General features: G+C 35.9%; 3 protein-coding genes, 1 non-coding gene and 1 pseudogene across 6 annotated transcripts; 2 read left to right on the top strand and 3 right to left on the bottom strand.

Moving 5' to 3' along the window:
* Positions 1–993: 993 nt before the first annotated feature.
* Positions 994–1,114, bottom strand: MIR395B (microRNA MIR395b). Its single transcript, NR_161529.1, has one exon. It is a non-coding gene; the product is annotated as a microRNA MIR395b (primary transcript).
* Positions 1,115–3,671: 2,557 nt separating this feature from the next.
* On the bottom strand, positions 3,672–7,255 carry LOC102617788 (DEAD-box ATP-dependent RNA helicase 42-like; annotated as a pseudogene).
* Positions 7,256–11,636: 4,381 nt separating this feature from the next.
* LOC107177615 (uncharacterized) lies at positions 11,637–13,454 on the top strand. Its single transcript, XM_025101590.1, has 5 exons — positions 11,637–11,690; positions 11,783–12,168; positions 12,280–12,475; positions 12,566–12,883; positions 12,996–13,454. Exons 1-5 carry the CDS (start codon positions 11,637–11,639, stop codon positions 13,452–13,454), a joined length of 1,413 nt encoding a protein of 470 aa, XP_024957358.1.
* Positions 13,455–13,723: 269 nt separating this feature from the next.
* On the bottom strand, positions 13,724–17,814 carry LOC102607077 (protein IQ-DOMAIN 29-like). 3 transcript variants are annotated; one of them, XM_006483150.4, is made up of 7 exons: positions 17,649–17,814; positions 16,884–16,998; positions 16,479–16,769; positions 15,984–16,187; positions 15,743–15,820; positions 14,267–15,296; positions 13,724–14,109 (listed from the first exon to the last, which is right to left on the bottom strand). In XM_006483150.4, the coding sequence occupies exons 2-7, from the start codon at positions 16,968–16,970 to the stop codon at positions 14,078–14,080; spliced, it is 1,722 nt and encodes a 573-aa protein (XP_006483213.1). In that variant the 5' UTR covers positions 16,971–16,998; positions 17,649–17,814; the 3' UTR covers positions 13,724–14,077. The 3 variants fall into 3 exon arrangements, with proteins under 3 accessions (XP_006483213.1, XP_024957000.1, XP_052295998.1); XM_025101232.2 differs by lacking the exon at positions 17,649–17,814 and adding an exon at positions 17,532–17,623; XM_052440038.1 differs by lacking the exon at positions 17,649–17,814 and adding an exon at positions 17,454–17,472.
* A 4,456-nt stretch (positions 17,815–22,270) lies between these two features.
* LOC102608058 (probable LRR receptor-like serine/threonine-protein kinase At1g14390) lies at positions 22,271–25,384 on the top strand. The gene is made up of 6 exons (XM_006483154.4): positions 22,271–23,839; positions 23,922–24,055; positions 24,178–24,421; positions 24,507–24,700; positions 24,812–24,967; positions 25,056–25,384. Exons 1-6 carry the CDS (start codon positions 22,576–22,578, stop codon positions 25,284–25,286), a joined length of 2,223 nt encoding a protein of 740 aa, XP_006483217.1. The 5' UTR covers positions 22,271–22,575; the 3' UTR covers positions 25,287–25,384.
* The last annotated feature ends 1 nt before the right edge of the window (position 25,385 follows it).

The following is a 25,385-nucleotide window of genomic DNA, read 5'->3' as shown; positions in this document are numbered from 1 at the left end:
AGAACATGCTGAAGGAGCGGAAATCGAGGTCATGAAAATCAGAAATGCGCCATATGTTTGGAGGACTGTACAAGACAAGCATGCCTTGCAATCATCACAGTTTCTTGGTGAGTGTATTGTGAGATGGGTAGAGAGCCATTAGTGCTCAGTTTGCCACTGCGGCCTACGAAACGCCTACTGATAAATTAGAGCAGTCCAGTAGTTTTTATTCATTTATGGTTTTTTCAATTGTAAGATGATTTATAAAATGTAGCATGCGCGTGCTTGATCTTTTGATATACGCACTACCTATTAGGTCAGGCTAGCTAGCACGGCTCACAATGCATGTACATTGTGGTCAACTGATAACTTTTTGGTTTGATTCTAATATGCATGTACAATTTTTTTCTGTCCAATATTCGCTCATATATTAACGTTTATCAAAGATGAATGAACCTGCGCACTCACTTAATTACAAAGGTGCATATGCAAACACAAGAAAATTAAAACCCTAGGCTAGCTGGGTAGATATTAATCTGATAAGATCGAGTCGTGAAAAGGCAAAAACCATTACAACTAAAGATGATTTGATCAATTACTTGCCGGCAATTTTAGTTAGAATAACAAACAAAGTATATCATAATTAACAAGTCTACCTCTTCAAACTCTATGCCTGGTATAAAAAACAAGTGTTCTTGGAATTGGGACGCTTTAATTTCATCCAAGTGAAGCTGCAAACCAGCGAGATCTCATTAGTCGACAAATAATGTAAGAGACTAATAAATTTAATTGCACGACACTCTGACAAAGCTAGGATTAAAATCCAAGCATGTCAAACCACATACTGTACGTTATCCACATATATGTGCAAATTGCAATATATAAATTATAATCTCAACTGCATGCTTTTAACTAGTAATGAATACAAGGAAAAATATACATGTACATAAACAGTGTTTAAACCCAATAAGGAGCTAATAATTAAGTATTAGATCGACATCGATCAACCTGGTGACGCTCATGAGTAATATCAAATGACTCCAGGAGTTCCCCCAAACACTTCAGTAGGGTTAAAAGGAGTCCCCAATGAAGTGTTCAGGGGAACTCTAGGGGACACCTGATGCATGTGCAGTCATTTTTTGTTATCTGATTTGCTCGTGTTGCTTGGCAAGTTAATTAATTGCCGCCCACCAGCCCAGTATTTATAGTGAGAACTGAGAAATTCGGTTATTTTCATGAGGCCTCGTAGGGTTTGTTCCGCGCACGGAAGAGAAATCTAGGGCATAAAGCTTTTGGCAGTGAACATAGACGCAACTTTGGGCGATATGGAGAGCAGAAAATGATGGTGGAGGGAGGTGTGTGGCCGTATTGAATTCGACCTTTTTGCTACCTTTGAATCTTCACCAAGCATCTAGATCACTTTCAGCTTTAAATATTGCTTGAGAGATGAAGAAAAAACCAAATCATCTTACTATGTTGCAAGGTAGTGGAATATATATGATGATCGATAACTGGGCCACACCTATCTTTCTACCATCCGCTGATATCTCTGTATTTAAACTTCATTTTAGAAAATTAAATCTGCCTCTAATTAATAATCAAGATTGAAATATTATCACCAAAAATAGGCACTCAAATTGATGCATTTGCACATGTACGTACATGCATGATTCTATTAATTAATTACATTAATAGTAGTTAGAGTCCACCTTAATTAGAAAGGAATGGGAACAAAAGGGAGTGAGACTGTTGCAGTGACTCCTCAACATGCACGTACATATATACGAATATAATGTTTGGCGTTTAACTAATTTGATCTTGCCCGTAATTGTGACCCGGTACAACTTTGGCAACTTATGAAGTGAAACGTGAACTTCTCACTCGAATCTCTGCCTGCCTGCTGGGCTAGCTGGTCCTGTCACCCCAGCCAAAGGCCACCATTATGAACTAATATCGCATAAATAGTTTTACTCCTCGCTGCGTTCTCTTGCCGATATATATATGTTCAGTGAACTATTCAGAAAATTGTTTCGATCGGCTGGGGCACATTCAACTTATGGTATAGATCATGAATGCAGCTTAGCTGACCAGCAAATGCTTTCCTCAGTTCAAATAATAATAATAGAGTGAGGATTGATGTTTAATGGGTGAGATTTCTCATCCCTATCCAAAACTTTTATTTAAAAAAAAAATTGACATAATATAATTTCAAAATATTCAAATAAAAGGACACTATAATTATATTATACTATTATTTGTTGATAGATTTTCATGTGTACATAACTAAGAAGAAGAAGAAAATATTGAGGGAAAAAAAATAAAGAAACTAATAAGTTGTAGTTCACCTCAATATCTCAGATTATTTTTATTGAAATTATTATTTAAAATCATATCCCTCACACATTATTAACACTTATTTTAGAACTGTAATTATTTCTTTTACAAAAATTATGATTCACTTTAATACCAAATAAGACTTTAGTTTTATGTACAACCCTCGCTGTTACTAAGTGTTGTTAAATTCATTAACTGCTAAATTATCAAATATAATTAAGGTAGATGCGGCTTACTTGCTGTTTCGATCGTATCTAACAATTCTTTGGAAGTTGCAAATTCAGCTTTGAATTACCTTCTTGCGTTGCATGTATTGAGCAGCATTTTTTTGGCATTCTTTGCGTAAATTTTGAACTTAAAATATTCATTCTTTAAGTTGTGTAAATTAAGCTAGTATCTGTTTCTGTTTTACAGAAGCTAGATAGAGGCGCTCTGATCAACTTAGCCGCTAAATTTGGCTGAGGAGATAAAAGTAAGCTGACTTGGGCATGTGCTGGTCAGACCAAAAAAGATGCCAGCTGCCACGCGGCACTTTGACAAACAAATTTGGTTTCTTATTTCACCCCATGCCAAGGTTGTTTTAAAGCAGCGCAATGTAGGTGCTCCGAACAAAATTAAAGGGTGTGTTTGGGAGTGGGGTGCTGTAACTTTTAAACTGTAGCTTCTGTGGAGAAGAAGTTGAAAAAAAAAATTTGTTAAGCTACCAAAACTTAATTACAAGTGTTATCAAACACCTTAATAGTTGGATTTTGGCAGACTAACTATCTCACCACACTCCCAAACGGACTCTAAGTATATTCTCAAACATACGTAGGAAACCTACATTAGTTAATATTTGTATAGAATGGATCTTCAAGAGTACATTGGCTATATATATATCATGTACTTGAAATAATTACAAGTCCTCTAATGAGATGCTTGGTTTGAACCCAAAAAAAAACAAAAGGCTAATCCCTCCAGTTACTGTTTTCGAAAAAAAATTTAATAATAAGAAAATAATCGAGCATTTTCTTCTAGGATGAAACTTAGTCTCCTAGAATGAAAAGGCAAAAATTACGTTGTATCTTAGAGATGAAAAAGTGGAAAAGATCAGAAGAGCCTTTCGGCCACTCACCACAAGCATTATTCTCTCCGTGTCTCTCTGGTATAAAGCAATAACCCATCTTCATCTCGCCCACAATCCTGACTAGGTTCAGTGCGTACTTGGGTTGTTCCCTCGAAGTCACATTATCCTATATATTTACCGGCGAGAAAGAAGAGAACTTTAGTTAATTATAAATAGTAGCTAATTAAGCTGGTCTCTAAATAACGTCAAAGTAATCCTATGCATAATGCATTAACTAGTTAAATGAGGCCGGGATTCGACAATACGGGAGAGAAAGCTAAAGGGATCGTCATCTGTCCCCTGGAGTTCCCCTAACCACTTCACTAATCACTAGAGTGGGGATCTTTGCTACCGGGCCTCTACATATATTGAAGTGTTTGGAGGAACTCTGGGTGCCACTTGACAATTATACCTTCACGAGAAAAGATTGGCGGCCGGCTAGCTGTAGGCAGCTGTTCAGTTCGGGTCTCTTTCCTCTTGCCATTCCTCTTGTTAGCTTCTTTTCTTTCTTTTAATCTCTTCTACCCCAACAAACAATCCGTATCCTTAATTGCATTAATGCTCATTCTCAGTTACCTACGATTAATGAGTCTTTTGGAATTGAAAGATACATTGATCTTCTCCTAAAAAATGAAAAAGAAAAAAGAAAGAAAGATACATTGATGATTATAGAATCAATAAATATAAAGCAGCTTCATGGCATCATCACCATTTTTCTCATGTCCGTATGTTTGTTTGAAGCTATATATGGATTATGCAGAAGCAGTTCATTTGTAAGTGCCAATTGAAATTTCCTTTCAACCTAGAAGCCGAGTGCTTTGTTAAATTTATGCTAACTGATTTTCTGTTAATAATTTCAGTGGGTAAATCATGTGGGAGATTCAAATAACAGGATATATGCTTAAGAGAAGTGCTGATCAAGCCGGTAACAGGCACAAACTTGCGGCTAAGATGGATTTTTATTGCAGGCAAAGACGTATCTTATCACCAGCGGTAACCAATGGTGATCTTGTATGGGAGCAAAGTCTCAGTAAATTGACAGGTATAAGTGGTGCTGGGATGGTTGTGAACGCTACCGTTTCAAGATAAACACCAACAATTGCCGGTGATCTCTTGATTGTTGGAATATATGGCCCTGCAGTTGTGATTGCTGTTTCCAGCTTGAGTGAGGGACTTGTTTGGTCCACTCGGCTAGACCCTCGTCCTCATCCTTCTCCGTGGGAAAAGAATTAAAATAAGAGAGAAGGGGAAAAAATTAAAAGGGAGGCAATGAGTTGGTGGAAATTGAAAATAAACTTAATAAACACATTTAAAGCTAAGTAAGGAGGCCATAAGAGATAACAGTGAAGGGAATTCAAAATAACATACAAGAATCTGCTTCCGGCTTATAAGTTTAATATCATAATCAGAAATATTTACATAGCAATATCTGCAGCTTCTAGATGGCAAATGGAACAGAAGCTTTTCTGTCTTGTTTCCATAGCATGCTAGCTAACTTACTCATCAACCTATGGATGCATAAAGCTTCCATAGATGTAAGGAGTTGAGAAGAATCTATTTTAAAACTAAAGAGTGCTAGAAGCAACATAGCGCATCCACATACCACAAATTAAAGCTCACCAGATAATATGAAAGGCAATCCAAACCAAATAACCATCCAGAATAAAAATTTTAAAAACTTAACAGTGCAAGGAATGACAAAACCAATGTAGACAAATAATGCCATGCTTCTAGTGTGAAATAAAGTTCAGTCCTTACACTTACACAACGGAGTATCCGCCAGGTATTGATAGGCCAAGAACACCAGGCAGAGGAATAGATGGTCCACCATTTGGAAGCAGTTGAGCAACAGAAATAAGACTTGGCGTTGAAGCTGACGCCTTGGAGTTGGAGGCAGCAGCAATAGTTGCGATCTTAGCAATGGAATCTTGATGTGAGATGTCACCACCTGACTTCCGGGTTCCTTCATCAACATCCTCAGAATCTGACTTGTCTTCCCCAAAGCCATATTCTTTAGCTTGAGCTTTTCTTAGCTGTTTTCCTCTTCTTATCCTCCTCTTCATTAAATTTAAAGCTACTCCACCATGACCAGTTCCATGGACTTGCCCAAGTCCCAGATTCACTTTAGCTATGAAACTATCAGCAACAGCTTTCAGGTCATCACGAACAACTAGCTCAGATAGTTCGAATGCCTTTACTAGGTCTGTTGCACATATTGCATTCTCCTTAGAGATAAACCTAAAGGCACAGCTTTTCAGCCAGCTCTGGCAGCACTACCAACATGGTGAACATAGTCTTCATAGTCATTTGGAGCATCAAAGTTGATCACTAGTTCAAGCTCCTTCTCATCTAAACATCTCGCTCTAACACTATTGGCTATCGACAAATTGCAGCCATTGGTCTTCAAATCATAAATGGATGACTCAAGAAGTAGAAGGGATGGGGGACTATGCTTGAGCAGATCCCTGAACAAAACATCACTTTTTTCCTGATTTTTGACAAACATCAAAGCTTTCCCCTTCTCACGCCATTCACCTAGAAGTTGTAAAAGTCTCAACTCTCAAGAACCTGTCACTTTCCGGCCTCACCTGAACCGAGATATATCTTAGTTTACATCACTTGTCCCACCAACCTGTTGTATCTTGACACGTTTGTTCAACACCTTACGAGCCAAAATTTCAACCCGAGGAGGAAAAGTAGCAGAAAAGAGTACAGCTTGGCGATCTGGCTTAATATTTTGAACAAGTCGAGTGATCTGAGGTTCAAAGCCCATGTCAAACATTCGATCGGCTTCATCCATGACCAAATAGGTGACTCTTGCCAAATTTGTAATTTTCCCTCCATTCTTGCAAAGTAAGTCGATCATTAGACCTGGAGTACAAACAACAATATCAGTACCACGGTTTAGTTAAGTGATTTGCTGGGCAACACCAGGACCGCCATAGACAGGCACACATCTGAGACCCATTACCTCTGCGAACTTATTGGCGAACAAGCTCCCCAGTTGGTGCCATTACAAGCCCAACAGGACTATCATCCCGAGGTACCACAGGCGGTTGCTCCTAGATATGCCTCAACATTGGGAGCAGAAATGCAAGGGTTTTCCCAGAGCCAGATTCTGCAATGACGACGCTGTCTAGACCGCTTATAATAAGTGCTGACGCCGGCGCTTGGATAGCTACGGGGTTTTCATGGTTAAGCTTGCTAAATGTCTCCAAACTTTTGGTTGTAAGCCCAGTTTGGTGCCAGGTTTTAATTGGTTTGGGCGCACACTTCTCACGTATCTTCAAATCAAGTTGTTTCCTGTATGCAGGAGACATTCTTGTTATCTCCCTCGCTTGAGTATAAAAATTCTTCCTGAATTGCTGATAATCAATCTTTATCTTTGACTTTATAATTTCTCGGTTTTTGTCTCTCTTTTTTTTTCGCCCTCTTCATGAATAATTCATAATCAGAAGCGGAATGAGAATCTTCGACGGAAAGTATTCTCCCAAGGCGAAAACAGTTGTTGGGGTGTTCAGCGAAGGAACATTCCTGTTCCATGGCAATGGTTGTTTTGTTTAGCTTCTCAAGTTGAGGTTACACCATATCGTTCATGAAAGCATCAAGTGGATCAATCTCAATCTGGACTACTGGTAGTTGCTTTGTCGTCGTCTCCGGCATCCCCGCGCTCCGATTCCACCTTCTTCCTTTTCAACTCTCCTTCTCCTCTTCAATTCGTTTTCCATCTCATCCTCCAACTTCAAATTTTTTTTTTATGGGTATTTTATTTTATTTTGTTGGAAAGCCTAACAAATAGCATTTTTCTTCTTCTGTTTACTCAACCACATAAATGGCTTGTCGTCTTTCGCTTGAAAAGCTCGTATCATGTCGTCTTTATGTTTATAAAATGGATGTCATGCCGTTCCTTAAATAAAAGGCTGCAGTCCAAGAAATGAACGCGTCTTGCGTTGATCGCGGACCCACCCCACCATCCATCGATCTAACCCCGCCGTTGTCATCGTCATCAGAACTATGCCGTTTAAAATTCGTCGATCCTTTGTAATTTATTAATCTCTTTAAGAGTACAAATTTTGCAATAATTATGAGAAATTTAATTATAATCTGTAATCCGAAGTACCACATCATTGCACAAGCATTCAAGAACGTATATATTAATAGTAATTGTAATTCAATCATAGATTTCGGTTCATTCGCGGATTCGTTGATTTCTTTTAATTAAAACGGAAGGTTTAAAAATAAATTGTCAGTAACTGATGTAAAATGGATATGTATGATGAAATTGCAATATAATTAATCACACTTTATAAATTTATTATCCACTGATTCCGGTAATTTTTTCACTTTATAATAAATTTAACTATCCAATCTTATTTCGGGTAACTTTTTCACTTTAACTTTCCTTTTCAATTTCCTAATTCTTTTTCTTTCTTCTTTTTCTCTCTCTTTCTATTTAACAGTCTGTTTTACTAACATGTTATGATTATAAATATGGACGTTTATGTGTCATATGATTAACTGAGTTAAGGAGGATGATACACGCACACACCCTCTAGCTAGCTACTGTTTGGTACAATTTTATCATATATTTTATATATAATTTCATATTTGCTTATGAATTCTGTTTAGTATGGAGTAAAACTTTATTTTTATTTATAAATTATATCTACTTACTTAGCCGTCAATTCATAATTTTCCTATTTACCATATTTCTCTCAAGTTTTTATAGGATTTCATGCAACATAATTTATGATAAGTTGAGTTAAGTCCCGACACACATTATTGTATGCTTTCCACTTTGAAAATACTTTTGTAAATATGTATATATTTAAAATTAGGGATGGCAATGGGGAGGGGAGGAGACCAATCTCCCCGTACCCATCCCCGATATTTTGCGTATGTCTCCGTCCCCGTCAGAATTACTTGAGAGAATTCTCATCCTCTCCCCGAATAATAACAGGGGATCCCCAAAGGTTCCCGATCCACAAATAATTAATACATTTTTTATTTTCGATTTTGAGTTAATCATATTAAAATAAAAAATTTAAATAAAAGTAAAGTTTGAAATATATCTTACATTAATATCCATTACAAAAGTCACATACATTAAATTAGTAAGTAACGCAATATGTAAGGGATACAAACTTCTTTTACAAACTATCGTGAATAAATTAATAGTCTAATACAAAATTGTTACAAATAAAATCAAATTTAGATTCAAAATTAACTTTTTCAATGGTGGCGTGGGCACTTTATAAATGTGGACTATTACCTTTATAGCACAATAGTTAAGTCGGAGCAAATTAAGAGCAAATATTAGATTAGATTATATTCGATTAAATTATATATTAAAATTATGATTCGCTGTGGGCAATTATAACGTCTAAAAATAAATAAAAAATAGATTTAAGTTTAAAACATTTAATGAACATTAAAATTAAAACAATTTTTTTTTGCTAATAGAATTTACCCGGTTTTTTTAATGTCCTAAATAAAAATTTAGGACTTTAATTAGTTAATTAGGCCTAAAAGTTTAATAATATAAATATTTTGATATTTGTTATTTTTACCAATATTTATAATTTTATAATTCAAATTTTATTATTTATTTACTAGTAATTTTAAAAAATAAAAATAAAATTAAAATTAAAATTAAAATGGGGAAATGGGTAGGGGATGGGGATTCCACCTCATCCTCGTCCCCTCCCCGAATAAGAAATTGGGTATGAAATTATCTGCATACCCTCCCCGAATAGGGAAAATCCCCAAAGGTATCTGTCCCTGTTGGGATTTTTGCCATCCCTATTTAAAATGTACGCATGCACTGTTTAGCGAAAAGTTTCTGGATGAGGCATATAGTTTGATAGTTTGTTTATATGTTTATAGTATAAGCTTGTGGCCAATTTTATATATTCATGAATTATACTTTTACAAGCAAAGGGTTATTATCGCCAAATTAAATGAAAATCTCAAGTTCTATCCTTCCCTTCTACAAATATAATAATTTTCGTGTGTATGTATATAGAGTTGTCAAAAATAGATTGTATGAATAACAAATGCAAAGTCTTTTCCCTAACAATTTTTATTCATAGCATCATCATTTAGACAATTGATGAATACATACATACATACATATAATTAAGTTTAACTAATAAATAATTAAACAAATTAATGTTGATCAGTCAGTCACTAATAATGTTAACGATAAGCCATGACTAGAGCGATAATCGCAACCAATATCCCGGCGTAAAGTCTGATAAGTGGTGGTTTTTGCACCCTTCGAAGAATAACAGGGCATTGACTGGAGAAGAGAAGGTGCAATGCTTGGAGTTGGTTGCACTGTTATAACAAGCTTTTGGCCACCGTTCTCACAGTGTTTGCCAACGCCACAAATGTACTATTTTCTTCCAGGAGTTTCCAAAACAATTGTATCACTTTCAGAAACGCAAGGGCGCCTCACTTTGTGGTGGCACCATGCAGTCTTGAAAGCCAGTTTCAGTCACTCTAAACACGTTGTGAGCTCCAACTGGGTATCAGAAAAATACTAATTCCAAAAATACACAATTTCAACGTGGATCTGACTAAACAACAACATATAGTGAGCTAATAAAACCACCATCATGTAAAAACGTGTTCACAACCACCTCCTTAAGTAATGTTGAATTATTTAGGGTTACTTTTTAGAAGATAAAAAAGTAATTTTAAAAAGTTAAAAATTAATATCGATATTTGGAAAGTTTTTTAAAAATTATGTTTGACAAAATCACCTCACTTCTTGTAAATTTTGAAAAGTACAAAAGGAATAGTTTTTTTAAAACCTCATTTTGAGATTCAGTTTTATATTTAATACAATTCTATGTATATGCTCACATATATTACAAAACTATCATTATTCTATTAGAAAATAAAATCATTAAATTTAAAGAGATTATTATTATTAATAATTATATATTGAGATAACAAAATAAAAAATGAAACTAATAAAATAAAAATATTTATTAGTTATCAATTATTTTATGTACAAAATTTTAAAAAATATATATACATGTGTATAGATATGCAAAATAAACTGTATTCAATATTATGCCTATTTTAGTCATTTGAATTATTACTGTAGTTTAACGACAAGAACTATTAAATACATATGACTATTTTTAAAACTCATAACATTTTTAAAAATAAATTTCACTAAATATTTAACTGATTATTTTCACAACTAATTATTTCTATATACAGCTAATAACAATTATTTAAAAATCTACGGTATTACCAAACTGGCCTTACTATATGAACACTTTAGTGCTTGTAGTTTAATAGTACTGGGTGGAGCCTAGTTAACTAGTATGTGTGCATTAGATTAAAAAAGAAATAGGATATTTGTTAATAATTCTAAAAATTACAGGACTGAGTAATAGAAACCTGTTGTCCATCCAATTTCATCCCCAACTATGAACTCTTCTGCCAGAGTCATCCCAGGAATGATGGTAGAAATGAGTGAAAAGATTATGAATGAGCGACGTAGATCCATTAGATATTGTCGATGTAAATAACTTGATCAAGTTTAAGAAATTTGAAAGCTCTTATCAATAATTGTCTTGCAATTGCTAATTAAAAGCCTGATATGAAAGCGCCATAAAGTTTGTTTCTTCCCTAGCATAGAACTTTGGATAATTGAATGTGCAAATAAATTAATAAACTCTTGGCTATTGAGACTTTCTTAGCTGCCTAGGGCGGCATAGCTGAATAATGAGGAGAAGTGGAAATGATTTTAATGGACATTGACCACGACCTGATGAACAAAGATTGGAGATGGTTGCAATAAGCAATCACATTTTTTACTGTAGCAAATATGGGAAATCTTTACTTGTAGGAGAAATGATAGAAGCTTGGATTCTGAGTGTGGGGTTCGTATTTTCAATAATCTTTAATAGAATCAGAAAAGTTTGATATACATGACCTCACACAATGATGTCCTTCTTGAAACAGTTTTGAACATTTTTAACAACTTGATGGATTTTACCAGATTCTGAGCTGAAAATCAGTCACTTTAACTTCAACCCCACGTGATCAAATTGATGTACTTACATTTTTCTAACATCACATTGTATACTGGGTTTAACAAATTCAAGATTCTTGTTGATCCTTTTCGCACTTATAAATTAGCTGGGCACGTACCATTTCCATATTCATCCTTTGATTATTAATTAGCTAACTGAACATGGCCTACTACCAGAAAAAGAAACATCATGGCATCATGGCCATTTTTCTTATGGTCGCATGCTTGTTCGAAGCTATGGATCATACAGTAGCGGGTGCTATGTTTAATTTATGTTAACTTTACTGCTATTCTGTTAATGATTTCAGTGGTTAAATCATGGGGGAGACTTGAATAACAGGAGGTATGCCTATGGAGAAGTGCTAATCAACCCTGTAACAGTCAGAAACTTGCGGCTAAGATGGAGTTTTTATGCTGGCAAAGACATATCCGCAACACCAGCAGTAGCCAACGGTGTAGTCTACTTCCCATCCTGGAATGGATACTTATATGCAGTCAATGCATTCAATGGTGCTCTTATATGGGAGCAAAATCTCAGTAAATTAACAGGATTAAGTGGCACTGGGATTGTTGTTAATGTTACCGTTGCCGTCGTGGTTGCTGTTTCCAGATCGAATGGGGAACTTGTATGGTCTACACAAATAGACCCTCGTCCTCGATCTCAAATCACCATGTCTGGCTCAGTCTACATGGGGTAACGAAGAGCTCTCATAGTAGTATCTTCAATGAACACTGATTTAAGAATCAAGATTCTCTTCTTAATTTTTTAAACTCTGTTTTCATTTTCTTGTTTTCCAATCACTAGAGCATTCTACGTTGGACTCTCTTCACTAGAGGAGGCATTGCCAGCTGATCAATGCTGCACTTTCCGCGGCAGTCTAGCAAAGCTAGATGTTCGAAATGGTCGAATCATTTGGCAGACCTATATGCTTCCTGATAATGGAGGCAAACGGGGAGGATATTCAGGAGCTGCCGTATGGGGAAGCAGCCCAGCTATTGATGTAATAAGAAGACGTGTTTATATAGGAACTGGGAATCTCTACACAGCTCCAGCTGAAGTGCTATAATGCCAAGAGAAACAAAATAATCAGACCACAAAGCCAACTCATCCTGATCAATGCATTAGTTCTGATATCTACGCCAATTCAATTGTGGCCTTGGACATTGATTCTGGAAGGATTGCCTGGGCAAAGCCACTGGGTGGCTATGATATCTTTTATTTCACATGTTTGGTTCCTAATAACCCTGACTGCCCTCCGGGGCCAAACCTCGATGCCGATTTTGGAGAGGCTCCTATGCTGCTTACCATTTCTACAAACGGGAGGTTCCGGGATGTTGTGGTGGCTGTACAAAAGAGTGGCTTTGCATGGGCTTTCGACCGTGATAGTGGGGATATAATCTGGTTCAAAGTAAGCCCGCAACTTTTACTTTTCTACCTTTGCCAAACAAGAAACCGAAAACTTTTTTTTCCCGCTAAATAGAAATGGACAAGGATTCAATTATGGCTTGTTAATTTTGCAGTTAGCTGGACCTGGTGGCAGAGAGGGAGGAGGAGTATGGGGTGCAGCCACAGATGGAAGAAGAGTGTACACAAACATTGTCAACAACGATAGAGTGAACTTCACTCTGGCTCCATCTCATCAAACAACAACAGCGGGGGCATGGGTTGCTTTGGATGCAAATTCAGGGGAGATTATGTGGTCGACGGCGGACCCCAGCAATGAAACTGCTCATGGACCCGTTACAGTAGTAAACGGGGTCCTTTTTGCTAGGTCTGTATCTGCTAACGGTCCAATATATGCGATGGATACGAATACTGGGAAAATTCTGTGGTCGTATAGTACAAGTTCAACCGTATATGGAGGTGTATCGGCAAGTTATGGGTGCATTTATCTTGGAAACGGGTATACAGTCAGCCTCGGAAAGTTCCATCCTACTTGGACTCCGGGAACTTCACTCTATGCCTATTGCACTATCTGAAACACCACCCCATTGAGGAAAGAAGAAACGTCCCTATTCTCTATAGAGACCAATGTAACCGAATAAAAGAAATGACGACTACCATATTTACTTAATCCAGGCAATTTTCATATACGTGACACAGAATCACCCTTGGAGTGAGTGCAGGTCTTGAATTGTATGATTTACTAAAATAAAGACATTTTATGTACTTTCATGTGCACTGAAAAGTTGAAAATGATTGGTAGGATCAGCACGAATTGTTTGTAAGAATACTAGTACAGATGGGGTCAATGAACTGATTCCAATGTTGGATATTCAAATTTTGCAATACTACACTGTGTCTAACAAAAGTTCCAAATTAGTAGTAGAAGGTTTCTCACACTTGCGCGACAAAGTAATCACAGAGCACAAAAACCTTAAATAAAACAAACCATGTTTTGGGACCTTTGATATTTACCCACCCTACAAACCCAAAAGGCTATATTAATATTAAAAAAAAAAGGCACACTTAGCACACCAATTATTTGATTGCTTGACAAATCCATGTCATAGTTCTACTCCTACTCCTTGGATCAAATAAAACCTAGTTCACATCTTTCTACCAAATGTCTGGATGATTTTTCTGCGGAACAATGAGCAAATTACCTCCTCCACTCTGCTTGGATTACCTTATCTGAAGTCGAAACACGGGGTGATAAGTCAGAAGGCAAAATAGGTTAAAAAGTAATGAACAAAAATCAGTACTCTGTTGCAAATATATATATATATATATATATATATATACAGCTTAAAAATTAAAAGCCTATAAAGGTAGATTTACAAGTTCTTACCACCACCATCTCGTGAAGATGTAAGAGATCGGTCGGCTCTGACCATTCCTTTGCCAGCCGTTTGAACAAGCCTTGGTACACGAGGTGATAGTGAACTTAATTTGCTGCTGGTGGAAGATGGCAAAGAATGCCTCCTGGTTGTACCATTTTTGTCAATCCCATCATGGGCAAGCCTAGGGGACCCTTGTCCTCTAAGCTTAGCCTTTGCAGATTCAGTTGGTGCCATATAGCTGGGCACCTTTGGTGTGCTATGTAACCCATTTTCTTGAACATCGATTTTTGCTGGCAAAGAACTTCTTCTCTGGCTGGCTTTTTGGTTGTCATTACTAATTTGATCATCAGTAGAGTTTATGTCCTTAGCTGCCTCTTTAATATTTTCAATCTTACCATGGCTCTCTGCAGGCTGCAAGTCACTTGCAGGATGATGAAGTAACTCATCAACTGTACTAACTACTTCAGGCAGTTTCAAATTTGTATCAACATCTGACTGTTTGGTTACTGACACTGTTGTATCCGTCGACTTGTCAACGGAATCGCCAGTAAACTGCACTGAAACATCAGGAGGAGCAGAAGTAGATGCCTTCTTCAGACTGCGTTTTGGTTTCTCATTGTCAACCTCCAACCTCTCAGAAGCTTCTTTCACGGAGTTGGGAACTTTTCTTGTATTGCGTTTTACCTTCTCAATATCACTTTGTGCATGTTCTTGAACAGAATCAACTAGGTGGCTGGAAACTTTCCTGGGATTGCGTTTAGGTTTCTCGGATTCTAAAGCAAATTGACTTGAGTTGTTCTCAATATTAGTACGGGCTGATTTTCGGATGTTTCGCTTTGACATGCCTTTTTCATTTTCTATGGTTTGAGAATTGCCACGCTTGGTCTCGGACTTTGATTGGACGTTCCTCTTCAATTGAGAATGAGGTTCCCAAAATCGTGACTTCATCCAGCGCTCAAGCCACAGCCAGGCTGAGTTAGGTTCTCCTGGGTCATAGCGAAGGCATAGAGGTTTGTCACTTGGCGATGAAGCCAGAAGCTGCCATTGATGGAAAAAATTATGTAAATGAGAATCACAAATGGTAGGCTGTCACGAGAATGAAGTGACTGACCACACAATGCACCTAGACCATTGGTTTGTATACATTTAATGCATACATACCATATGGACCTTTAGCCAACGAGTTAATGTCATTTTCCAGACAACTGAATTGGATAGATTCAAAACTATAAGGACAGCTATTCTGAAGTATTAAGTACAGAATAAAACGTAACAAATATTCAAATGGAAGCATTTGTACACTCGGCAATAACATACCCATTAGCATCAAAGGAAACCTCATGTTGATAACTAAACCTAGATAAAAAAACCTACGACAAATTTTTCTTCAAAACTGCAGTTGAAGCAAGTAATATCGTAAGAAAAGGCTATCTGAAAGAATGAATTCTTGAACAAGACATACGAGAATAATAAGTGAATGTCACCTTTCGAATAACAGCATTCTTTGAAAGCTTCACCAGTGAAGTTGATGAATTTACTTCAGGCAAAGAACAATTAGCACCCTGATGGAAAGAAGAACTTTAGGAAAAACCATCATTTACTTACAGGAATCAATGGAGATAGCAAGTTTATGGAAAAAATTGGGAATGTCATAATCCAAAGACATTTATTTCTCTGTCAAAAAAGCATGAGAAGGCCAACTCAATTATGAATAGATCAGAAAACCTGAAATTTTCCTGAACTGCATATCTTTTGAACTTGAATTCCAATATCAGAATATCTAACCCTTCGACCACGAGCCAATGCCTGAAACTTAACAATTCCCAGCAGACAACGTAGGGTTATAACTGCTTGTCTTCTAACTAAGTGACCACGAATGACAGCTTGGAGCCTTATGATGCCCTTGAGGGTTCGAAATGCCCGGCGAGCCTTCAAAGCCATTAAGCTAGAATCAGTAAAGTTGAACTTTGCCTTTATTATTGTAAAACAGAGGAACTAAAGAAATTTACCCCAATTGAAGACATTAAGTTCAGAGAAATTTAAACTTAGTTGACACAGAAACCACAGGTACTGCCTCTGCTGGTTTAAAGAAACTTAAACTTAGATTCATGTTAGGCAACCATAGCAAAGATGTAACCTGACCATGACACTGTCCTTAAGTTTCATTCAAATTTTATTTTCATACAAGAGCTTAACAATAACATGAAGAAAAATATTTACCAGATAACCTCTAAAAGCAGCCTGTGCCTTTGTGGCAGCTTCTTCATGCCTGATTCTGTCAGGAACTTCCTGCGAACTCAAATTAGTAGTCATCAGAGCATCTCCATCTTCCTTTGTAGACGACTGATTAACAGCATCATTCAGTAATGCTGCAGCTACCCCATGTTGTAAGTCCACTGCAATTGGGGCACTAATCTCAAGAGCTGGTGGCTCAGTCAATGGAGGGGTCGTAAATGATTCAGACACCGATACCTTAGAAGTGATCAGTGATTCTTCTCTGTTTGCAGATTTCTGAAAAGATTATATGTACATACCATTATAACTTCCATATAAATAATCAATCAAACTAAAAGAACATTACTAACAAGAATTGAAAATTAATTTTGATGTGAACGGATATGTTACCAGAATATCTCTTCCCTTCAAGTTAGATTTAGATGATTTCTTCCCAAGAAGTAAGCTCTTGATCCATTTTCCCGGGGTCTTTCCCATATTTGATAATCAATGTGAATACAGAAATCTACAAAAAGTAAAATAAAATGCATAATTAAAACCTCCCAAAAAAAAAAAAGAATTAACAGTAGCTGGTAGCATTTTTGCACGAGCTAAAGACCAGTAAATGTTAAAAGTTTCTGCGGGCAGCATGTTAAGGAAAAAGAAAAGACAAAAATTTGGACCAAAAACCTCAACATAGACAGCAACTACAGCTGAAAAAGGAACCCTAGCTTGAAGTACATTGAACGTACACATTCAACAATTTCAAAGTCAAAAGGAAACAAACAACAACCACAGTCCAAATCTACCCAATACCCAGAAAAGGAATCATACGACAACAACAACTAAAAACAACTAAAGGAGCATTTAAAATAAGGAAAAAAATATCAGAGATCTAGTCCACAAGAACCCCAAAAAAGAAAATAACTTTAATCAAGAGAAGCAAATACAAACTGAAACAATGAAATGGAGGAAGCTAACAGTGAACAAAGTTAGGTTGGATCTAAGAATTTATCTGAAAATGAAGAAACTTTAGAAACATTAACAACTGCTCATTACTCAATCAGCGAAAAAACTAATGAACATGCAGATGCAAAGATCTGAAGACGCCTTATTCAATGAGAAATATAAATTAACATACTAACTTTATCGAATAAATAAAATATATAAATGTACCTTAAATGAGCATCCAACAAAATACAGAAAAAGACGGCTGTTTTTTTTTTAATCCCCTTTCTTTGTTTTTGGTTCTACACTTCTACAGAGCTTACTGCCTAGTGTCTACAGTAAAGGCTAGAAAGCATCTGAAACTGTGATAAATGGCAAAGCTTATATTTGGAGAGGAAAAGAGCCACGATACGACACCGTCGTAACTCGAATGTCTGCATTGGGCCTCAAAAACGTGGGACCCTTTGTCAAGTTCCGATAAGAGCAGATGCACGGAGTTACTTTAATACCCTCTTGTTTGAGTTTTCTGGTACCCCGTACGGTAACTGATATGTGGAGATAGTGGTGGGGTTACGATAGTAATTTGAGATTCGTGGGCCAACCCAATAAATGGGATCGATTTAGCGTCGATAGTCAACCGCCCAAACATTTGATGGTTAATAATGATAATTAGTGGACAGCTGTCGAGCTTAGTTAAAGTGAAAGTCATCAATTAACTCAGTTGTTATTACTGTTAATGAATGCTTTGTTAGTTGAGTCTCTGACAAAAGCTGATCTACTGTTCTGGATTTCGTAGATGGACTGCCAAAAATACGTATATATGAAATTTAAAATAGTTTCATAAATGAGGAACGCTCTTCGATTATTATTGTGTGTTTTGAATCAACTTTTGCATTTTTAAGGAGGTAAAAAAAAAAAGAAAAAGAAATGCTTCTTTTTTAAAAAAAAGAAAAGGAAAAAGAAAACCAACTATTGTATTTTTAATGAATTACTGTGATACTCGTGATGTTATAAATGTGATGATCATGTGATGCATATTTTGACATTAATTGCCTATGATATAATACTTTCTTGATCTTGATATACATTTTATGTTCATAACATATAATACTTTCGTGACATATTTTTTTTATGTCCATTGTATGTTATTGATATATCCTTATAGGCAATATTGTTAAGATAGAGATGGGCCATTTTAGAATGTTCCTATGCGTTACGCATTTGTTACGTAATATTTCAAATTTTTACCCTCACGCGGTTCATTGGATCCAGTCGTTATAACAACAGTTAGCTCTGAATTAGAGATGCTTCGACTTAGTTGGATCCTTTTTCATACATAATGTTTGCGTTAAGTTTGTAAACCTAGTGGGCTCCCGTGGAACCAAAAGGGGCCATTGCTGTTTTAAAATGCATCTTCATTTTTATTCAAGTGTACTTTGCTGAGAAGAGGGTGCAATCAGATATTTAGGAAGGTGCTTCCAGTAACCGAGGTTTAAAAATTGCTTAAAATCTGTAGCGTTGGCCCAGTCTAGTAAGCAACCGACTCATGTGCATCCAAGCCCAATCGAGTTTTAATGTGGTTCTAGGCTTCTAGCTTTCATCGGGTATTGGAAATGGATGGATCAATTTATACAATTTATTAAAGAGAACTTGTGTCGACGTTTGCAACTATGAATTAATAAGTAATGAAATCAGATGCTAATCTACATCCAACATTTAAAGGGGCTATAAAATATAATAATTTAATGGTTTTAATTAACCGAATGTTATACTTTTGAGTTTAGATATCCTCGATTCCAAATTGCATCCAACAAGCTGGTAGGTATGGTTGATTATTTGATTTACACCTAAAAAGTTGTGTTGGCAAAATGGATTGACTTTTAAAATTTAAAGTATCATTTCATGCGTTCATTCAATTTTTGCTATATTTCTAAATTTTGTGTTATACTTTCTAAGTTAATAGACAGGTTATTATTATAATACAATTTGTTATAATTTTGGTAAATAATACTCTTATATTTATACTGATCTGAAAGTTCATATTCAATGTATTTTAAAAAATAGAATAGATGGATATATAGTTTATATCTTAAGTGATATGATACATGATTTTATATTATCGAGAGGGAGTGTAAGATTATCTCATTAATAATAAAATATAAAGTTCCAACTAGAGTTAACATATAACAAATTTTAATTATTAACACATTACCTAGGATTCAAATTATGAATCTCAAGTATTTATTTAAGTACTGCATTATTATTAGTTGACCACTCTTTCGAGCTCTAATGTAATTTAAAAACAACTCTTATAAATGCGTCAAGCATGTGTTAGGCCTCCTAATGCGTCGTTAGAAGATTACAAAATGTGTACCCACTTGTTGCTTAATGTGTTAAAAACTAATTACAAGCATACATGGATCCACCAAACACGACGACTCTACTCAGTACTGAAGAAGGCATTCTTTTCAAGGCATAACATGTGCATCTCATACTAAACAAAGTCATCTTGCTGGTTGCTAGCTATATGATCACTTTTTAAAACTCTCTATATATTAGTTCAATCATTTATTTATAGAAAAATAATAATGTAATTGATTTATGTTTATTTTTCTTGTCCCTACATATGGCTATCGTTGCACTTGTTTCGAACGATTAAAACAAGATTAGGTAGAATTAACTTATCATTAAGATTATGAATATAACCACCGTTGTATGTACTCACTTTAAGGGACGCCTTTCACCGACAACATGTCACGTGCTCGAGATTATTCTGTCCTACTTGTCATGTCAGCCTATAAATAATTTCAGGACCGTCATCATATATTTTTGGACGTTAATGGGGGTTATTTCTGTCATTTTGCATACGGAAACGACTCGTGATTTCAGTTTTCATGACCGAATTCTAGTTCACGAACCCCACGTGCCCAGGCGCGTGCTTCACTTTTGATATACTCGCGAGTGTACCATAATCAGCGTGGTCAACAGCGAAGCGAAGTTCTCAAATTGCTGCGTTTGAGAATTCGCGGTATCGTTGATTTTCTACGTACTAGAGTATGCGATTCGGGAGAATCGAGAACCCCGGTTGCAATTTAATACGATGGTTCGCGTACCCTGTAACTAGGATTGCTTTTGACTTTTTTGAGATCGAGGTTGAGATGTTATAAGTTATTTATTTAATAAGTTTTGATAAAAAAAATTTAATTATTTCATAAGTTTTACTGTTTTGATAACAACTTAGATTTATTTTAATCTTTATATAATAAAATAATATTTTTATAATAAAATTTACCAAATATATGTATTCTATTTTTTAAATTTTCAGCTACCACAACAACACAATTTATCAAATATCAAACCACATTTTTAATCACCAATTTATTTGATTCACATTATATAAGTAGCTTATTTCATTAGCTATCGCAATCCCCAAACCACTCTTTACTATTGTCAAAATATGATTTAGACTAGAAGGTAACAAATTAGGATCCCTAAGTTTCTATATTCTCTCAAATAATGACATAGGTTTTGAATTTGCATCAAATAAGTCCATAATTGATATGAAATGACCAAGTTGCCGTCATAAGATAGGATTTTCACCAAGTTTCTCAAGACTTAAAAAGGGTATTTCAGACATTCAATAAAGGATTACTAGACTAAAGGCAAACTCTAATTAGAGTGGTGATATTTGATTTCTTAAATTTCTCTCACCACCCCCACTGTTCAATTAACCTCACTTATTTCTAATATTATCCTTATAAATGATGATAAAAATGTAATTAAAAAAATAAAATAATTTCAAAAGCCCTAGCCACCTTCCATCACCATTGTCACTACCCAAGCCACTATTCTTTATCATTCATTTCAATATCAGCCGCTTCATTGCTAGACGATATTAATTATTTATCATTCATTCAAATTAATTTATAATTTCATAATTCTCATACTAAAACTATTTTTGCCTCTTTTCATTTGATATTATTTTGATTTGATGCTATCATATCAATTTCGTAAAAATCAATTCAAATAAATGAGTGGTTTAGATAGGCAACTATTGGGAAATTGTTGGTAGGGTCAATCAACAACTAAGAGCTAGTGATATGGTGGCTTGAGGCAGTGATAATAATGGTAGAAAGCTATTAGAGATGGCAAAAACATCCGGACCCAATTCGAATATGTTTTTTAGACATTCAGGCAGGGGTTTTTAATTCGGGCTATTTAAGCCATGATTTTTTATTTTATAATATTAAAAATTTATAAATTTTTTAAATTTATTTTATACTTTTTAAATTTATTTTAATGAAATTGAACATGAAAATATGAACTTTGAATGTTTAAAATTTTAAATATATATAACATATGGGTCAAATAAATATAATTATTTAAAGCAATATATATTATAATATTTTTTCACAAAATCTAGGTTCTAGGCTGGACCCCGAGCTTATCAAGTGATGCCCGGGACCGGCCTAACTAATTCATCCAAGTCCAATATGTTTGACATCCCTAAATGTTGTTAGGCTTTCTAGAATTGTATTTATTTTGGTTTTAATTTTTTTATTATTTAATAAAAATAATTGTTCAAATAAATAAGATTAATTATAACATAAGGGCTCACGAGAAAAATTGAAAGGATCAAATATAATTACTCGTGTAAATTAAGGGCTTTCACCTCAGCGTATTGGAGGCCCTCACAATGTTAGCATATCAAGCACTATAGTTTACTAGTTCAAGGACTTATTGACATAAACGGAAAAACTACGTCAATAATTGAATATTTGAAAAAAAAAGAAAAGAATTAGTGACCCAGATGTCATTATGTCTGCAGATTATACACTATGATTGTCTCATATGCCATTTGAGCATTCCTGAGTTGTGAGTTCCTTGACCCTTCACATCCATGTATCATCACTCTCTCTTTGGATCTCTCACTCACTCCGCATAAATGGTCTCTACATTTTCTCAATTTTGTTTTTCTTTCACTTTCTCAAGAAAATCAAAGTTCCTACTTTTTAGTTGTTTATTTTCTATAACCAAAGTTTCTACAATCTATGTTTCCACTTGATCATTCGTTAGAAGTTCATGAAATCTTCTTAAAGATTATCAAGTGTGCAGGTTTAACTCTTGGGAATAGCTAATTTCCTTAAAATCGGAAATGGAAAAATTCAGGGTGGTTTCTTTATGTTTCAAGCTTTTTCTAGTAATTTTTATGATGCTTGTTCCAGTTTCAAGTGGGCAGCTGACTCCAAGCGAAACTAGAATCTTGTTCCAAGTTCAGAAGCTTCTTGAGTATCCTGAAGTTCTTCAGGGATGGACAAATTGGACTAACTTCTGCTATCTTCCTTCTTCATCTTCTCTCAAGATTGTCTGCTCAAATAGTCGAGTAACTGAATTAACCGTCATTGGAAACAAGAGCTCCCCAGCTCATAGCCTGAAACCAACTTTTGGGAAATTTTCAGTTTCTCAGCAATCCCTGTCTGCTAACTTCAATATCGATAGATTTTTTACTATACTAACAAAGCTTTCAAACTTGAAAGTGTTGTCACTTGTGTCCTTGGGGTTATGGGGTCCATTACCTTCCAAAATCAATAGATTTTGGTCACTTGAAGTGCTAAACATCAGCTCAAATTTCATTTATGGGGAGATTCCAATGGAGATTACATCATTGAAGAATCTTAAGAGTATTGTTTTGGCTGACAATTTGTTAAATGGGAGTGTTCCAGATCTCCAAAGGTTAGTGCTTCTTGAAGAGCTGAATTTGGGTGGTAATGATTTTGGTCCTAAGTTTCCTTCACTGAGCAAAAATATTGTAAGTGTCATACTAAGAAATAATTCTCTGAGATCTGAGATTCCTTCAGGACTCAAGAACTTTGATCAGCTAAAACAATTTGACATTTCTTCCAATAACTTTGTTGGACCAATCCAATCTTTCCTTTTCTCTCTTCCTTCAATTCTGTATCTTAATTTGGCTGGAAATCAGTTGAGTGAAGCTCTTCCAGTGAACATATCATGCAGTGCTAAGCTTAATTTCGTGGACATTTCTCACAACTTGTTGATAGGAAAACTGCCTTCTTGTATTGGATCAAATTCGTTGAATAGAACAGTTGTCAGTACGTGGAATTGTTTGTCTGGGGTGAACACAAAATATCAGCACCCATATTCATTTTGTCGTAAAGAAGCATTGGCGGTTAAGCCTCCTGTTAATGTTAAGAGTGATGACGAGCAAAGCACCAGAGTCGATGTAGGCCTAATACTTGGTATCATTGGCGGCGTTGTGGGGTTTGTTGTGGTGTTTGGGCTGTTAGTTTTGGTTGTAATCAGAAGATCAAAAACAACAGGAGCTGGAGATGACAAATATGAGAGATCAGTTGCCGATAAAATGTCTGTTCGAGGCTCTCCGAAGCCAGCAATTGATTCAAGTAAGGCTCTGGTAACCGATGATAATAAATTGCTTTACTTGGTAAGTTGCTAGAATTTTCTTTAAAGTTCATATAATTGCAGGGCGCGTGCCTCAGACAATGAGATCAGCAGCAATAGGGCTTCCACCATTTCGTGGTTTCAGCTTGGAGGAAATTGAAGAGGCAACAAACAACTTTGACCCAACAAATTTGATAGGTGAAGGATCTCAAGGACAGGTGCGTAAGTCATTTGCTTGGATAGTTGTACTGCATTTGAAGGGTCAAAATAAGATTGATTTCCGAGTAAAACTGTTAACAATAATGATTCTCTCTCACTTCTTCCGACATTGGCATTGCAGCTGTATAAAGGCTTCCTCACAGATGGTTCAAGAGTCTCGGTGAAATGCCTGAAACTAAAGCAGAGGCATCTGCCACAAAGCTTAATGCAGCACGTGGAATTATTATCAAAGCTCAGGCATCGGCATCTGGTCAGCATTCTTGGACATTGCATACTTACTTATCAGGATCATCCCAACACCGGAAGCACCGTATTCCTTGTGCTTGAACACATTTCTAATGGATCATTACGGGACTACCTCACTGGTAAAGCAGATGGGTTATATGTTTCAAAAACAAGTTTTATATCTTCTGCAAATACATAATTAGTAATTTATTTGTGGCTTGGCAGACTGGAAAAAGAAGGACATGCTGAAATGGCCACAGAGAATGGCAATTATTATTGGTGCGACAAGGGGAGTTCAATTCTTGCACACAGGAGTTGCACCAGGCATTTTCGGTAACAACTTGAAGACTGAGAACATTTTGTTGGATAAGGCTCTCACAGCCAAACTCAGCGGGTATAACATTCCCTTGCCATCTAAGGTGAGGAACACGCTATCCTTCCACACAGATCGATCATCTCTGTACAAAATTATATTAATTACTTGTGTGATTACTCTTTGTTGTTAATTACCGCTCTTTGAATATTCTCAGAAAGGATTGGAAAGCCCTCTCAGGGGACAATATGTCTCCAATCAACCTGAAGACGGGGAGAAGGAAGATGTTTATCAGCTAGGTGTTATTCTTCTTCAAGTTATTACTGGTAAGCTGGTCAAATCCACCAGTGAAGTCGATGGGTTGAAGCTTCAGGTATTTATGCAATTTAACGAGTATTTATTTGGTAGTAAAGTTCATCACCCCGTTTTGGATTAAACTGATACTTTCTCTCTGTTCACAGCTGGAGACGTGCTTAGCAGAAGCCCCATCAAAATTAAGAGCTGAAGCCGATCCTTCCGTACGAGGCACTTATGCATATGATTCATTAAGAACTACAGTTGAAATCACCATCAATTGTCTCAGCAAGGATGCAGCCAAGCGACCTTCGATAGAAGATGTTCTTTGGAATCTGCAGTATTCGATTCAAGTCCAGGAAGGATGGACGAGTAGCGGAAATCTCAGTACAATGTAGTGACTTTATCATACTCATTGTAATATATTTTCATGTGTTTGTACCTAATTAATAATTCCTAAAGTAATTGGAAGTTTCTACCATTTTTTCACCACAAAC

This window comes from Citrus sinensis, chromosome 4, assembly GCF_022201045.2.
Source record: "Citrus sinensis cultivar Valencia sweet orange chromosome 4, DVS_A1.0, whole genome shotgun sequence".
Lineage (NCBI taxonomy): Eukaryota > Viridiplantae > Streptophyta > Magnoliopsida > Sapindales > Rutaceae > Citrus > Citrus sinensis.
The sequence above is the reverse complement of the archived record's forward strand: the minus strand, read 5'-3'. Positions and strand labels throughout refer to the sequence as shown.

What these genes read in the sequence shown, in the direction of transcription:
- LOC102607077 (XM_006483150.4), bottom strand. Translation starts at nt 16,970, where the DNA reads ATGGGAAAGACCCCGGGAAAATGGATCAAGAGCTTACTTCTTGGGAAG. An exon ending in CTGCTTTTAGAGGTTATCTG is followed by an intron (nt 16,188 to 16,478) that starts GTAAATATTTTT and finishes ATGGCTTTGAAG; the next exon opens with GCTCGCCGGGCATTTCGAAC. An exon ending in GCAGTTCAGGAAAATTTCAG is followed by an intron (nt 15,821 to 15,983) that starts GTTTTCTGATCT and finishes TCTTTCCATCAG; the next exon opens with GGTGCTAATTGTTCTTTGCC.
- LOC107177615 (XM_025101590.1), top strand. Translation starts at nt 11,637, where the DNA reads ATGGCCTACTACCAGAAAAAGAAACATCATGGCATCATGGCCATTTTT. An exon ending in GAAGCAGCCCAGCTATTGAT is followed by an intron (nt 12,476 to 12,565) that starts GTAATAAGAAGA and finishes CAAAATAATCAG; the next exon opens with ACCACAAAGCCAACTCATCC. An exon ending in GGGATATAATCTGGTTCAAA is followed by an intron (nt 12,884 to 12,995) that starts GTAAGCCCGCAA and finishes TTAATTTTGCAG; the next exon opens with TTAGCTGGACCTGGTGGCAG.
- LOC102608058 (XM_006483154.4), top strand. Translation starts at nt 22,576, where the DNA reads ATGGAAAAATTCAGGGTGGTTTCTTTATGTTTCAAGCTTTTTCTAGTA. An exon ending in GAAGCCAGCAATTGATTCAA is followed by an intron (nt 23,840 to 23,921) that starts GTAAGGCTCTGG and finishes ATATAATTGCAG; the next exon opens with GGCGCGTGCCTCAGACAATG. An exon ending in ATTACGGGACTACCTCACTG is followed by an intron (nt 24,422 to 24,506) that starts GTAAAGCAGATG and finishes GTGGCTTGGCAG; the next exon opens with ACTGGAAAAAGAAGGACATG.